General features: G+C 30.3%; 1 protein-coding gene across 2 annotated transcripts in view; it reads right to left on the bottom strand.

Annotated features, from left to right (window-relative positions):
- LOC114327547 (prolow-density lipoprotein receptor-related protein 1) overlaps positions 1–17468 on the bottom strand; it is a 222777-nt gene extending 205309 nt beyond the window's left edge. The window contains exon 1 of one of the 2 annotated variants that reach the window (XM_050648833.1): positions 17081–17468. In XM_050648833.1, the coding sequence (XP_050504790.1) occupies positions 17081–17171 (91 nt within the window). In that variant the 5' untranslated portion in view covers positions 17172–17468. Of the gene's footprint in view, positions 1–15707; positions 15801–17080 lie in introns of those variants that run through there. The other variant, XM_050648834.1, reaches the window with a different exon arrangement.
- Positions 17469–17669: the final 201 nt, after the last annotated feature.

Raw genomic sequence — 17669 nt, 5'->3', positions numbered from 1 at the left:
GCCCCGACCCCCTCTTGAAACAGAAAAAAAATTCAGATCGATGTAACTTTTCCACACACATGCATACATACATAATACATGGATACAAACATTTTCCCATTTTCTTAATGTTGTTCTGAAGCTATTTCCTTGTGGCATTTTTATAATCAACTATTTTCAATGGGAAATAAGCGACAATTTTACAACTACGACAAGACTAAATGTATCAGCTATAATGTAGTTATTGACATTATGTATTAACAATACCTATTTTCAACTAAATAATGAATTCTATAAACAAAATTTTGGTCTAGCAATGGGCTCTTCTTTATCTCCATTATTGGCTAATATATTTATGGAGGATTTCGAAACTAATATTTCTAAACAAAATTTAGAACCCACAGTATGGTGGAGATATGTAGATGATGTGTTTTCAATATGGCCTCATAGATCAGAATTGTTGGATACATTCTTAAATATTATAAACGATCAAAAAGAGACAATAAAATTTACAATGGAAAAGGAATATAATAACACTCTGCCTTTCCTCGATGTTTTAGTCTCAAAGAAGGATACTGGATATGAGACTCAAGTGTATAGAAAACCAACACACACCAATAGATATCTCGATTACAAATCAAATCACAACATCAACGTTAAAAAGGGAATCATTAAATCCTTATATGATAGAGCCAAAATTACTTGTTCTAACGAAAATTCATTCTTAGAAGAAAAACAATTGTTAACATCTGTTTTATTAAAAAATGATTATCCTTTATCGTTTATAAATAAGGAAATGTCAAGATTAGATCGAATAGAACAGAACAACGTAGAACGGGATCCTATAACAGACACAAGAAATAATACGAGGAAAATATCAATACCATATATAAAAGGACTATCCGAGAAACTTAAAACAACAGGAAATAAATTCAACATTTCAACAACATTCAAAACAACAAACACGTTGAGATCTATTCTATCTAAAACTAAACCTAACAATGAACAAGAAAGAACAAAGAATTGTATTTATAAAATACCTTGTGAATGCGAACAATTTTATTTAGGTGAAACATCAAGACCAGTAAACGTTAGAATAAGTGAACATCAGTCTTATATTAAAAATAGAGAATTTGATAGATCTCAAATATGTCAACATACATGGGATAATGAACATAGCGTTCAGTGGAGAGATTCAAGTACAGTCCTGAAAGAAACAGATAGTAAAAAGAGAAAAATCAAAGAAGCGGCTCTAATTATGCTAAATGAAACCAATTGTGTCGCAAATTCCTCGGTAGAATGCAGTAGGATGTGGTTACCCATACTTAAAGAGGAAGTCAATAGAAAGAAAATACCACGATTAGTAAGTCAGTAACATATCGAGTTAGTACATATTTTATATTTTAGTATTATGCATATTAAAATAGCATAATATATAATATTAAAGTCGGAATTTGGTATTAGATTTGAGAGTAAACTAAATGTAAGCCCAAATACTTACGATGTCGGGATATATATAATATTGAAGTCGGAATTTGGTATTAGATTTGAGAGTAAACTAAATGTAAGCCCAAATACTTACGATGTCGGGATAGTATCACGAGGTTTTTCCTGGTTTTCCCTCGTGATTTACTATGGAGTCTCTAGCGCGAGAATTTTACTGCCACCGTTGCATTTGGTTGTCTTCTTAAAGACAGATCACATGCTATGATTTTTTGTGGCGGATATTCTTCAGTTGGGTTGATTTCATGTAATCAAATGAACTATCTTTTAGCAAAGTCGTCCCAGGAACGCAACTCATCAATATTGACAATATCATTTTAAAGTCTTCTAGGTACTTTAGAATGTATAACACATTTTTGAATTGCCGATATAAATGAGTCAGATTAAATAAATTATTAGAAGAATTTTTTACTAAGCAACAACATTTTTGTTTAATTTAGTATTATTTTGTATTTTGACAACGACACCCGACTTGGGCGTCGAAACTTAATAAAATCATTTTTTTGGTAAAATTGTGGCTTATTTCCCATTGATAATAGTTGATTTTCCCATTTTTAAATAAAAATTTAGTCAAATTTCTGAGCTCGGTATCTTTTGAATGGTAAACCGACTTTCAAAATTAAACATTCGTTGGAAACGTAGTGATCAATACTATCAGAAGCCGCAGATATCGGACTTAATATTTGAAATTTTTGGGCGCTTTGTGAACGAGAACAAAAAATAGATCCCAAATGAAGAGGGCCGTCAAACTCACACCCTTGGATAAGAATGGATGGTTGATGTATGGATTGGCGGTCTTTTCCAATTCTAAACTTTAAGATGGGATTTTGCCCATTTTTCAATTCAGCCAGGTGGATAGAATCGAAAACTTAGCGTATATAGTGTGGCACAGCCAAATGGAATAAATTCAGTATTTCGTAAACCGGCAACTGTAAGGAAAAATCCCGAAACAGGTCGTTTTTTATTTTTATATTTTTAAATTATGATTTTTTGGCATAATATATATCCCACTAGTGACGTCATCCTAGGCGTGATGACGTAATCGATGATTTTTTTAAATGTGAATAGTGGTCACGTGCTAGCTCATTTGAAAAGTTATTCAATTATCTATTCAGTAATATAAACATTAACATAATTAATTATACAGGGTGTCAAAAAATGTTTTTGAATTAAATTTATTTACACAAAAAGAAGAATATATTGTTATGCTCTGTATTTCTCTCTGTTATGAGATTGATCAGCAAATTCTGATTTTGATTAATTACTTAATTATTTTAATTATTACTTATATAAAACATAACCAAAATTAAATTAAATTTTCTAATAAATTTTATTCTCAGGGCTATTTTAATTTTAATGCATTACCTTCGCTTTGTGGCTTCCAGTATCTCTAGTTGCTTACTTCATCCAGGGACAAAACATGGAAATTAAACACACTTGATGTCATATAAATGTTATAAAAAAACTTTATTTATCCAATATACCATAAATATAAGATTTAAGAATTATACTAAAATTCAATTCTGTTGCAACTTTTTCTCATCTAATAAATTTCTGATTTAATTTCTGCTTTAATTCTGATATCTCCTTTGTTTTAACAAAAACTGTATTTAAATAATTCGTTAGACTATTCTTATAAAAAAATACTAAAATTTACTTTTCTCCTTTTGAATTGATTACTTATTTCTTCTTTAAATTTTGGAATGACTAAATTATGCTATAGAACTACTCAATACAAAAATAAACAAATATGGTGTGGATATAAAACAAACTCTCTCCGTTTCACAAAAATTCTGACTAACCTTTTTGTTTCTTCTTTTCTTCTTCTTCCTGGATTGCGTAGTCCTCGATTCTCCAACACGTGCTCCTAGGATGTAGCGAAAGGTCCTTCTCGTCCAAACTGCTTCACCAACAAACAAACAACAGGACTCGATCGAAATCTCTATTCAGTTTTCTCTCTGCTCGATATCTTGTGCAAATTGACACCCACCGGCTACTCGTTCTAGACAGAAAACAGGAATCTCCTCGGACACAAGGAAAATTAATTTCTCAACTGGGTCAACGATTTCGTTTCACCACGATTCTGCTCGCAAAGGCCAATTTCACCACTTTACACCGACTTCTCACTTTTTAAAAACTGGACTGTACTTTTATTTATTTATTTATTTATTTATTTATTTATTTATAGTACTATACAATTGACCTGGCCTCTTGTGACTAATCCAGGTCGTTTCCTGATGGGATTACAGTAGTTTATTACAATATTATTACTTTAAGAATTTTTTCTATTTGACTAATTAACAATATAGCCCTGTACTCTCCAGATATTCATTACACAGTGACCATTTTTTCTCTCCTCAAAATCAGACTCAACACTCTCATCCCCACCATCTATCTTTTTCCGCCACTCACAAACATCCTCTCTGCCCAATACATCCATATTTTCATTTCTTAAGAACCAATTTATTTTGTATACAACTTTTCCATTTTGTTAAATTCTAAGAGACACCAAATTACTTTCGTTGTTTCAAAATGCTAAACAAAAAGCCTTATATTCTAAACTCAATAAATTTGTTTACTGCCTATCCTTCTAAGAAACATTTATAAAACGTCATTGTTCATTCCAAAGCGAAATAAATGTACTTTCTAGTTTTACCGCATAATTGTATGTCCGTTCAGAGAAACATTAATAAATCACTTAACGATTTCACTTTCCGCGAAAACACTGTTTACTAACTAAATTATAATATTTACAATTTTTGGTCATATACAGGGCGATGAAAATCTATGATCTCGTGGTCTCTGATATAAATTTATTTTCTAAATTTTTTCCATAAAAATTATACAATATATTTATTTAATTCAAAATACATTTTACTGCTGTCAAAAAACAGAAGAAAATCATTATTTGAGAAATAAACCTTGTTTTTCGCTTAAATTCAATGTCCAAGCTGCCACCCACCTGTCTCTTGCTCTTGACAGTTTGAACATTTAATTTATACGAAAAGCAATGTTTATTTGTGAAATAAACGTTTTTTCTGATTTCTAAGAGCAGTAAAATGTATTCTGAATTAAATAAATTACAGACATTCTTCTTTTTGTATTAATTAATTGAATTTAAAAAAATGTTTTTTGGACACCCTGTATAAATAATTATGTTAATGTTTATATTACTGAATTAAGAATTGAATAACCTTTCAAATGAACTAGCACACGACCCATGTTCGATCGGTTGTAAAAAAAATCATCGATTACCTATGTCATCAAGCCGAGATGGATGACGTCACTAGTATGATATATTATATGCCAAAAAATCATAATTTAACAACAAAAATCGACCGGTTTCGGAATTTTTCTTTAAAGTCGTCGGTTTATGAAATAATGAATTTATTCCAGTTGGCTTTGCCACACTGCATAATGTCGCATGTAGGGGGGGCGTGCGCCACTGGTGAGAACTACCGTTCTGTGGGATTGATTTTCTAGAGAAAAATCGTGACAGATAAAGTGCCACTTACCTTTTCTGATACTAAAAACCTATTTGCCTGTTCAAAGTTCATATTTTTGTGCTATTTACTTTTACAGATAATGTTGACTCTCGCCTTCAATCTGTTTACTAATTTGTTTGTTTGCTATGGTCACGCTTTCTAAGCAAACAATAATGATACACCAAAAAATTTACCATGAATATTTCTGTCAACAATTTTAAAGATAAAAGGATTATTTAGAAAATTCAAGATGTGATTCTATAAATAATCCAGGCTGTATCGTCGCCCTCGTTAGGTAAATTATTCCGATTCGATTTTTTTGCACAAACTTACTCAAAAAGAAGTCCTTATAACAAATCAACAGGGTGCCAGGCGGTACTGGGGTCGAAAAATTGTTTAAACAATTTTTTTTAACAAATTCACAAAAATAATTTTTCACTTCGAACAAATTTTTTTTAGATCATTTGGGTCATTCTGAGCAAAAAAGGTCTCTTGTGATTTTTCTCTAAAATTAATTGTTGTCGAGTTATACGTCATTTAAAATTTGAAAAACGCGAAAATAGCCATTTTCAAAGCTTAATAACTCGGTTAAAAATTATTATTATGAAAGTCAGGAAGTGACCAAATCAAAGTTTAAAGTACCCCCTACAAGATCCTAAAGAAATTTGTGTCATTATTGTATGACTAAAGGGTTATTTGTAATTGTTAATAATAGTGATGTAAGAAGAGAATATTCTCTTGACAGTTGCTGCGTCCTTAATCGTGCTAAGACGATACATAAAAAAGAAAAATGGAAAATGTGAATACGGCTTTTCTAAGTAAACGCGAAACAATGAGTAATCTAACTATAGAAATAATGCTAGACAATTATTTGTTTAAGAATTTTACAAGAATGTCAAAAAGTGATTTCAAACTATTAATAAATATGATAGGGCCAAGAATAGAGAAAAAAGATCAAACATGAGAAACGCAATACCAATCTCAACAAGATTAGCCACTGTCATTTATATATACTAACAGTTTTAGTTTAATGTATTTATTCAGGGTGCACTACTCTTCCATTTGTCTCATAGTTCCAAAAGTATGCCAAGTTCCACAACTCTGGACGTAAATGTACTGCATTAATAAACCTTATTGTGATTTCCTTTGACCACGTATTCATCTTTTCTTTGTATGTTTTGACAAAACCAAATTAAATTTCAACAGGGTACTGGAAATAAAGAAGAAATACAGAGCCACATGCAAAATTTTCCACAGCAGTTCGACTTTATCGGCAACGCATCAAGTACTGCAATAGTGTTCAAATACCAGTAAGATTTCGGCCACATGGCTCAGCTAAACGGCGATATTTTCATTAGATGGCAGTAATGTTGCCAGAAACATACCAAATATATATTTTCGGCAACATATTGCTTCAAAAACTAGCCCGTCTAAATGCCCCTTTAGACGTAGACCAATCCATGACTGAGCTGGCGACTCGTGAAAAATAAAATCCCACAACTTCTCATCAATACATTGAGATGCAGAATGTAGATGACCAGGATGAGCTAATGGTAGAAATAGATTCTGAACCTGAGGCCTCATGTTTTATGATTAAATCACCACATTAATTACTTGTATTATTTGTTGTTAGGAAGAAAATTTCACTTTTTTATCAAATAAATTTTATGTTCTCTGTTGTTTTTGTATTTTGTTTATATATTATATAAAGAACACTGTTGTTTAGTCTCATAATTTTGTATATCATTTCATGATTACCCTATTTCATCTTCAACAATATCCCTAAGTGCGTCATAGGGTTCATTCTCAGAAAATTCTCCATATCAAGAATATTCCCGAGAATATTCTCTGATTTTTCTTTCTCGAAAATTTTCCAACACTAGTTAATAATGAGGGCTAAGCGCGTATTAGGCGGCCGTCAATGGTGACTGCGAAAGAGATGCCTCTCACTCGCACTCACATTGACGACCGCCTCAATATGCTCTTAGCGCTCATTGTTAATAATTAATAAAAAAATATGAAAAAAAAATTTTAAGAAACGCTTTTCTTTAGTTTCGAGTGACTAAAATTAAAAATATTATAAAAAAGTCAACTAGAAAGCAAAAAATAAAAAAATTGAAAAAATCTAACACATTCGTCAAAGAAAAGCGTGGCGCGTCTTCATCGAATAAACGGTTTTCGCCCCACGCTTTTCTTTAACGAATGTGTTAGATTTTTTCAATTCTTTTATTTTTTGCTTTCTAGTTGATTTTTTTATAATATTTTTAATTTTAGTCACTCGTAACTAAAGAAAAGCGTTTCTTAAACAATTTTTTTTCATCTTTTTTTATTTTTTACTTTTTAGTCTTACACTTTTCAAACATTAAAATATATCGTCATGTTTCTTAAAATATGTATAAAACATATGATGTACTAACATGAAAAGTAGTCGGAATCGGCAAAAAATTTGAAACTTTATTGTTTATTTATGAAGAATAACGTGAGCAATTAACGTAAAAAGTGAAATTATGTATAGTTCATATCATTAGCTACAACATGTAAAAGTTTCAAATTTTTACATGGTAAAAAAACAAGAGAATTTAAGCATTTTCCATTAAAATCTTTTTTTTATTTAAACAATTAATAAACATAAAATTTTTTTTTATTGATTATTCGTGTATTGTTCCCGCGAATGCATATGTCTGCAAATTTTCATTCATTTGCATTGGAGAAAAGGCACTCAAATTAACGTCTAAAGATTTGACGCAAACTATTGAACTACTTAAATAAAAGCGTTTAAAAATATCAGCTTAGTAATAAAATAATGACAAAAATTTCTTCAGGATCTTGTAGAGGGTGCTTTAAACTTTGATTTGGCCACTTTTTGACTTTCATGATAATAATTTTTAACCTAGTTATTAAAACTTGAAAATGGCCATTTTCGCGTTTTTCAAATTTTGAACCGTGTATAACTCGACAAAAATCAATTTTAGAGAAAAATCAAAGGAGAACTTTTTTGCTCATAATGACCCAAAGAATCGAAAAAAAATTGTCCAAAATAGAAAAATTAATATTTTGAATTTGATTAAAAAAATGTTTTAACAATTTTTCGACCTCGGTAAATCCTGGTACCCTGTGGATTTGTTATAATAATTGAATAAGTTTGTACAAAAAAAACGAATCGGTATAATTTACTTAAGGTGAAACAGTAGCGATCAACAGGTAGCGAAAACGCGTTCCAAGATTGCGGCTGTAATTTTGAATATTTTTTCGAGATATTTGGCACACGTATTCGTAATATAATAAAGAATGGCGGTACAGAGCCCAATTTGAAAAATATATTAATATGTGGAAATTACTCTGTAATTAAATAAAATATTAAAAAACGAGCCTGTACCGCCATTATGAAGAACAAAAAAATACACTTTCTTCAAATAAACCTTTTTATCCGATGCCTAGATTTTGTGTCATTTTGGAACTACTAATGAAATAAAAAATTTTAGTAGTTCCAAAATGACACAAAATCTAGGCATCGGATAAAAAAGTTTATTTGAAGAAAGTATATTTTTTTGTTCTTCTTAATGGCGGTACATGCTCGTTTTTTAAATATTGTATTTAATTACAGAGTAATTTCCACATATTAATATATTTTTCAAATTGGATACTCTGTACCGCCATTCTTTATTATATTACGAATACGTGTGCCAAATATCTCGAAAAAATATTCAAAATTACAGCCGCAATCTTGGAACGCGTTTTTGCTACCTATTGATCGCTAATGTTTCCTCTTAACGGGGGAGAGCATACAGTCTGGACTAACGGATGATTTAGAAAATTCAAGATGTGTTTCTATAAAAATAAATCAACTGTGGTGATGGTGAGTATATTATGATAAAACTTGGATTGAAAATATTTTTTTCAAATTGTTATTTTAAAACGAAAAGTTGATATTTGCAGCTGCGTGAATTTTTCTCGTATTTTGGCGCTTGGCAAATGTTTTGGTTTTCGCGTAAAATCTAATTAGGTATCTGATGGATTCGACCGTTAATTGCTGGAAGTTCATTGTATCTAACAATAAAACACTGAAAACTTTTTTTTCTATAAGTACTTTCACAAAAGTTATTACAATTTATTATCACTACAGCAGTTTCGGCAGAGTTCCTTTCACAAGTGATGCATTTTTAATACACATCTACACTTTGTAATCGGTAATTATGTTTTAATATCATTGAAAGCTCTTTTGTGTTCTGCTATACATTTGTTAAAGGTTCTACCAATTTGACCGATGTAAGTTTTTGGGCAGTCGCAACATATAAGTTTGTATACACGTTTTTTGCCTCTTATTAGTCTTAATGTATTTGTTTAAACTGTCGTTTGTTCTGAAAGATGGTGTTATTCCTTTCTTTTTTATGTGTTTGGCTATTTTTGTTGATACCTTGCCTGTATCTGTAATAGTGCAGTACCCAGTATCTTCTGTTCCATTACATACATAGGAAGATATCAACAAAATAACCAAACATATAAAAAAAAAATGAATAACATTAGCTTTCAGAACAATTAAGAACAACAATAGTCAAAAGCAAAAGGTTTGTGACGACTACCCAAAAAATGTGCGTTCACTATGTCCTTAATAGGGAACTTGCATAAATTTTTAAATATTAAAATGATATTAAAAAACATAAGGTAATATGATCTTAAAACGCTTGCATGCGAGAAAAACAAATATTTTTAACCCGTACGCTAATTACGACGCTTTGAAAATGCTATAAAATTCAAATATCTTAGGAGGCTCTTGAACGTCCTTCTATTGGTTCGACGTCACGAGCCACGATCAACCGGGCCTAGCAGTCAGAAACAACGCGATTAGGGTAGGTATCACGGGTATATTACATTTTAATCGTCTTTAATCGAAAATTCCTAGGTATTATTTATGTTCATCTTATATATTGTAATAAGTAGTTCCCCAATCAGCTTAGTTTTAAACTGAAATTGATAAAGTTGAGTGCTACTTTGTAAAGAGTTTAAAACGCATAATATGACGGACGAGGGTTTTTCAAAAGGTCAATCTGACTAACTTACCTACCGTTGATGTCTTCATGGTGGCAACTTTTATAAAAAGTAGTGAAAGCTATTCTATTGGAGAAATGCGAGGTGTCAAGGCAAATAAGTAAGAGTTATTAATAAGTATGTTTAAACCATTTATAACAATAGTTTGGTACCATTATATTATAGTATACGGTTTACCCCGTAAAAGATTATATTTTATTGTAATGTTTATTAGTACCTACTGGAGCCTTTCATTATTGTGTTCAAAGCCTTGTGAGAAAAGATTATGGTGATTAGCAGACGTAGAATTAGATAGATTAGATAGAACCTGTACATAGCCAACAAAATCCTTCTTTACAAAGTTAATAATACGCATAAATAAGAAGAATCATTATTGTAATTTTACAAGTTAATATCTTTATCATCTCAGCTTATACTTACACCGCATCCCTCGGTAGACCGCAAGCTATAGTAGAAACCCGACTGTAGACCGCATACTATAGTAGCACCAATACTTTTTAGTTACTCTTACTTTTATTACTAAAAGTTTTGTTTATTTTTAAGTTACTTGTTTCTTCTTTGTTCTTCAACACAAGAAACGACAAAAGTAATTTCATAAAAAAGAACTTTTTGATACATGTCAACAGAGATAAAATGTTAATATTTTGCCTGTCACAGAAATAATCATTTTTGCCACAGAGTAAAACAAGATATTTCAACTATATTATTTATCTATGGGCAAATTGCATTAAATGCAATAGCCCACCGAACGGGCAAACGATACGAGTGGCCTGTGACGTCAGACCCCAGCTCTCGCTTTTGAAGTTGTTTGAAACGGAAATTTTAGGCGCGTAACTTTGACCATATGTTTTACGTACACTATTCATTGTTAAGACGTAATATTTTGAATATAACATTTTAAAACATAAATTAACAATTTTATGCAAAAAAATTTTTTAGTGCAAGTTCCCTATTGAGGAGAATTTATTCTATAATTTTTTGTATGTAGCTCCATGTGTTTTTACTCTTGTAACCCATTGTTCCCGATTATAGACATCCTATTCCGTCCAATGAGTACTTATGCTGCTGTCTAACATCTTTTGAACAAAATATTTAATTTGTTGAAATATACGTTTCTATAGGTACTTATGACTGGTGTATACACGCCAATTTATTTCAGTTTCTTTCGTTATAACGTTGATTGATGAATATAGGGAGTATATTCATCAATTCATCAATCAACGGTTATAATATAAATATGAACATTTGGTATTGAATGTGTCTTATGGTGTTGATAAATAAAAGAATTTGTTAAAAAAACATTGTTAATAGCGCTTTTGCTTAAAATTAGCTACCGCAGATTTTCTGAAATCGTGTCCTCGTTTGTGGACATTGTGAGTCAACGGAAATATACATTTTTAGGTAAATATAAAAACGCGCTCTGTCAAAGAAGTATGATTAGATGGATTTCATCATTGGCTCATACACGATGATAAACCTAATGCATCCAGATAGGTATAGGTAAATTACCTGACTGTAAGGGCAATTGCCGATTCTCACGAATGAAATGCGACAAATGCAATGTTTATCTCTGTATAAGTAAAGAAAAAAAATTGTTTTGTAAGACACCACACATTACTTACTGATTAAATACTTTAATTTTTGTTTTTTGTCAGTATGTATTTAAAAAAATATACTTATCTAATATTTCTGTGGCTTGGTTCTAAAAGGGTCAATGTCAAAATTTCACTTTTTTGTACAGCTTTATTTACAATTTAATATTGACAAATCAAAACGCAAAAAATTGACCATTTTAACACAAAGCCACAGTATAACTTTGTGTTAAAGTGGCCAATGTCAATTGTTTGCTTTTTTGTTTTGTCAATATTAAATTGTAAATAAAGCTGTACAAAAAAGTGAAATTTTGACATTCCTTTTAGAACCAAGCCACAGATTTTTACTCCATTGTCTCACGATGTCCTCAAATGAGGACATCTTGTAGTGACCAAACTGTGCATTTTGAAAATGTAAAACTAATATCAAAAATTGGCAGAAAAATCATTCTCGCTATGTTGCACATTTAAGATTTTCAGCTTAAAGAAATTTAATTCATGAACGAAAAGGTTAAAACAGATTCTACGTACACACTTCACCTTCTAGGTTATAATCATTCCTATAATGACCAATTTCACATTCTCCCTGAGTAACAAAATCTGGTCCTTAATACACATACCTACTGATTTTGGCATGTTTATGCACTTTTGGATCATGCATTTTCAGCTATTTTTCTTTATAATTTTTTCCTGGCGTCATCCTAAATACTTCTTCCTTCTTGTATGTAGGCTTTAAAGCCTGTTTATTCTTCAATATTAGCCTCCTACATTGTTTAAATTATCGCACCATCTTTTTCTTGGTCTGCCAATACTTCTTTGTCCATTTGGTGACTTATCTCGTGCTATTCGTACTATCCTATCCTCTGCCATTCTCCATTCTACTAATGTGTTCGTTCCACTCTTGTTTCCGTTTTGTCACCCATCCATTTATGTCTTCTACATTGCATGATCTTCTTATGTTTTCGCTTCTCTCCCTATCCAACAGACATTTCCCTGATATTCGTCGGAGTATTTTCATCTCTGTTGTTTCTAGTAGTCGTCTCGTTTTAGATGTGTCAGGTATTGTCTCCGCCGTGTATGTCAATATAGGTCCAATTGCTGCTTTATAGATTCTTGCTTTTGTGTCTTGTCTTAGGTGTTTGTTCTTCCAGATTGTGTCATTAAGAGATCCCGCCGCTTTGCTTGCTTTTAAGCTTTGTTGTCATACTTCCTCTTTAACCTCTCCATAACTGGTTATATCTATCCCAGATACCTAAACCTTGCTTCCTGCTTTATTATTTTCCCATCAATTTCGATTTTACATCGTAGTGGGTATTTAGATGTTGTCATACATTTGGTTTTTTCTGCTGATATTATCATATACTTATTGTATTTCTTAGCTGTTGTATTGAATATGTGTGTTAATCTTTGGAGATCGTCTTCTGTCTCGGCGATTAATGCGGTGTCTTCTGCATAACATAATATTTGGATCCTGAATACAATGCAAAAAATTGCAAGTTGGTAGGTGCTGTATTTAAAAATTGATTTATCCTGATGTTTTGATCTAAATGCCCTGGTCTACTGGTCTATGACGCGCAGTGTATAATATAGCGATCATAGGGCCAGTATCGATAAATTTAAGTGTGCCATATTTTAGCCAAATAGATTTAATTATTATTGTTGGGGCTTGTTAGGAAGGCGCCATGACGCCAAAACATACCGGTTTGAAAAAAAAAATAGTCTATTTGAATTTCTACATACATACATACATTAGCATATACTAACAAATTTATTTATAACTATCAAGGATAGCTTTGAAAAAAACAAATAACACTATTATTGACGCTACCTATTAGACTTAAAGACTATTTTTCAATTGCTACCTTTGATATTCTAAATTAAAAAATAATACTTACTATATTTTGCACAAAATAGAAGATTTACAGTGACAAAAAATATATCTAATCTAATATACTAGTCTAGTTGGGAATAAGCAACAATTTTACTTTGAAATTAAATTAATTTGACTCAAATTTTCAAATTTTGTTTTTGTTGTTTGACAAAAATTATTTTACGAAGAAGTGGAGCAGGAAAACGCTTGTTTTGCTGCATTTGATCTCTGAATCCACAAAAACGCAATAATATAATAAATATATAATTTTCCAACCAATTCACACAAAAAATTCGGCGTTAAAACATTTAAATTTGGGCCTTATATAATTTTCAAGAAACAATTTTCAGTAGGTATCTATATATTTTTATATACTTTTCTATCAACTCAAAAAAAATCGCATTAAAAAAATTAAAAATTGGTCTATGTTATAGTTCTACAGCAACTAGGTACATAAAAATTTCGCATTAAACATTAGAATTTGGGTTTTACCTATATCTCTTCCAGCAACTCCATAAAAAATATGGTATTAAAAAATTACAATTTGGGCTCTATATAGATACTTTTCTAGCAACTCCAGAAAAAATGTCGCCTTAAAAATTAAAATTTGGCTTTTTATGACTTACGAAATTTGGCCTATTAACGAAACTTTTTAGTGAGAATAGGATGATAAAAATACAGGTGTGCGGTTCAAATTATTTTTTATGGCCACAAAAAGATGTCAGGTATTGTATAAATAATGTATATAACAGGGTCTGATTTATGTGCAGGTGTATAAAAAGATCAATTCAAAAAGTTTTTATATCAATATAGTATGTAAATAATATTTTTTAGAATATATCTGAAAGGGTCTTATTTATGAGATAATGTTTTGTGGTAAAGTAAATATAGGACAAAGTTGGATTATGTTTGTCCAGAAAGAAATATATTATACAGAACGGTATTAAGAAAGAAGGATATTTTAACGGTATTAAGATTGGGCTTTATATATACTTTTCCAGATATTTCTCAAAAAATATGGCATTAAAAAATTAAAATTTGGACTCTATATAATTTTCCAGCAACTGTACAAAAAAAGAATATTAAAAAATTTAAATTTGTGCATTATATTTATTGTTCCAGAAAGTGAATAAAAAATTTCGCCTTAAAACATTAAAATTGAAACGAAAGTGAGGAAAAACAAAGTATAATTTGTTTAAATATATTTAGCAATTGAGCTGGTATGGACATATAACTAGAATGAACTCAAGGACCTACTACAAGGGATGTATTATGTATGAAAACAATGATACAAAAGGAGAACACGTCCAAGTCAGTGGCGGATCCAAGGGGTGTGTTACGGGAGTCATGCCCCCCCAGACGAAAATAAATATCAATTCAATAATCCTAAAAAAAATTTAGGCCCATCCAAAAATTAATTGAAAATTCACTTATCCTAGGGGTGATAAGACTAAGTGACCTTGCATCAGAGAAAAGTAATTAAATCACCCTCAAGATCCATGACACCCCCCAAAAAAAATTCTGGGTCCTCCATAGGTCCAAGTAACCGTTGGATATATTCAACAAATAAAATAAACAAAAACCACAACAAGAAACAATATTTTAAACTTAAAATGAATGATTTGAAGTCTACATTTTGGTAGACAAAGTAGGTATATTTTTTTTTTTCATAGAGATAATTATTTAATAATTTAAAAATTTTGTCCATTGGATAGAACAAATAAATAAAATAGGAAGAAAAATAGGAAAAAAGTACAAGAACAGAAGAAAAATATTTTAATCTGAAAATTAATCATTTTAAGTGTTCCAGACGTTTTGAGAGACACTGTATGTTAGTTTTCCAATAATTATTTAATATATTTTAAACTGTTGTCTTAATATTTTATATTGGTACCTAATTTGAATTTTTAATATATTTTTTTGCAAATCTCTTCTATTTTAAACACCAATTTTAATTTTTAGAGGAAGAGATAAACATTTAATTACGTATTTACAGTAAATTAATCTTTAATTGTCTGAATATTAAATATAATACGTACGCCACTGATAAATCAAAATGTTCAGACAATAGCAAACTAGATTTGTTAGAAAATCGTTCTTTTATGGTTAAAAACTATTCAAAATCAAAGAAATCAACCAAAGAATTGTTTATCATGTCAACATGAAATAATATCAAATTCAAATTTATTTAAATCTAGTTTGTTAATTATAAATATATTAAAATTTAATTACCTGTTTCGATACCAAAGCTATTGGTGGCAACTTCATCTTCAGCACCGACTAACAATCCAAAATACAAAATCAAAAAGAGCACATTCAACATTTTGGGGAACACTCTCAATTCCAACCCCTAGATTATAGTTTGTGGCATCATTCAAATCGCACAACTCAAAAATTATTAATGAAAATAACATTTTTTTACGACTGGCTATTGACAAAACTTTTTAGTGAGAATAGAATGCTAAAAAATGCAGGTGTATGGTTCAAATTATTTCTTAGGAACACAAAAGGAAATTTGACCTAGATTAACTGACACCTAGATATGGCTCGTCAGATATTGTGTAAATAATATATAGCAGGGTCTGATTTATGTGCAGGTGTATAAATGGATCAATTCAAAAAGATTTTTTATACCGAATATGTCGCGTCGGATTGACTTCTCAGATATTACGTAAATAAGCTTGCTTAGCATATATGTATCTAAACTAAAAGAATTTTATTTATGGGATAATAAACTTCAAAAGACATTTAACGAAAATTCGACCGTTTTGTCATAAAGTAAATACCTATTATTAGGCCAGAGCCGTATTAAGAAAAAAATACTTATGTTTTGTCTATAAAGAAAATGTTAGGGCTGTAACATTAGGCTTTATATACTTTTCCAGATAATTCTGAAAAAATTTCGCATTAAAAAATTAAAATTTGGGCGTTATATAGTACTATTCCAGACAGTCAATAAAAAGTGTTAAAAAATCAAAAAAATAAAAAATATTTTAAACTTAAAATTAAATTAATGACTAAGTGTACATAGTCTACATTTTGATAGACACAGTATGTTTTTTTTTGTTTTTCATATAGATATTTAATAATTTAAAATGTTTGTCCATTGGATAAAACAAATTAATAAAATAGGAAAAAAGTACAAGAACAGAAGAAAAACATTTAACCTCAAAATTAGTCATATTAAGTGTTGCAGACGTTTTGAGAGACACTGTATGTTATTTTTCATATTATTTGATGTATTTTAAATTTATGTTTGTATTGGTACCTAATTTGAATTTTTACTATATTTTTATGTAAATTTCGTCTATTTTAAACACCAATTTATAGTTTTAGAGGAAGAGATAAACATTTAATTAGGTATTTACAGTAAATTAATCTTTAATTGGCTGAATATTAAATAGACTACGTACGCCACTGATAAATCAAAGAGATCAGACAATAACAAACTAGATTTGTTAGGAAATCGCTCTTTTATGGTTAAAAACTATTCAAAATCAAAGAAATCCACTAAAGAATTGTTTATTATGTCGACATGAAATAATATCAAATTCAAATTTATTTAAATCTAGTTTGTTAATTATTAAATATTCAAATTTAATTACCTGTTTCGATACCAAAGCTATTGGTGGCAACTTCATCTTCAGCACCGACTAACAATCCAAAATACAAAATCAAAAAGAGCACATTCAACATTTTGGGGTACACTCTCAATTCCAACCCCTAGATTATAGTTTGTGGCATCATTCAAATCGCATAACACAAAAATTATTAATGAAAATCACAATTATTCCACAGCTTAAAGGTTTCTGTTAAAAACACAACCACAATGTCACAAAAGAGTTGCTTATTGGTACATTTTTCAGGACGGGTACGGTTTAGAATTGGTTTAGTTTGGTCTCAGGGTGAACGACAACAAAAACACAAAACAATAACAAATCGAGCAGGTACCTACGATCTCGGTTGCTCGTCTACCGCAAAAAAATACGAAGTGCACATTGACCCATTCAATACTTTTATCTCGAGATGGAAGGGGATGCTGGAACGGCGCGGAGTTGTGTAACAGTTAAGGATAGGGGCATTGAACTTTTGGATTGTAGGCAACCAGTATTGCTTGTTTGCAAGGGATGAAAGATGAAAGGTTTAAAAATCTACTATTGATACTACATACTACGTTACATACTACTATACTAA

Source organism: Diabrotica virgifera, chromosome 4 (assembly GCF_917563875.1).
Source record: "Diabrotica virgifera virgifera chromosome 4, PGI_DIABVI_V3a".
Classification (NCBI taxonomy): Eukaryota; Metazoa; Arthropoda; class Insecta; order Coleoptera; family Chrysomelidae; genus Diabrotica; species Diabrotica virgifera.
This window is presented reverse-complemented; position numbering and strand designations above follow the sequence as displayed.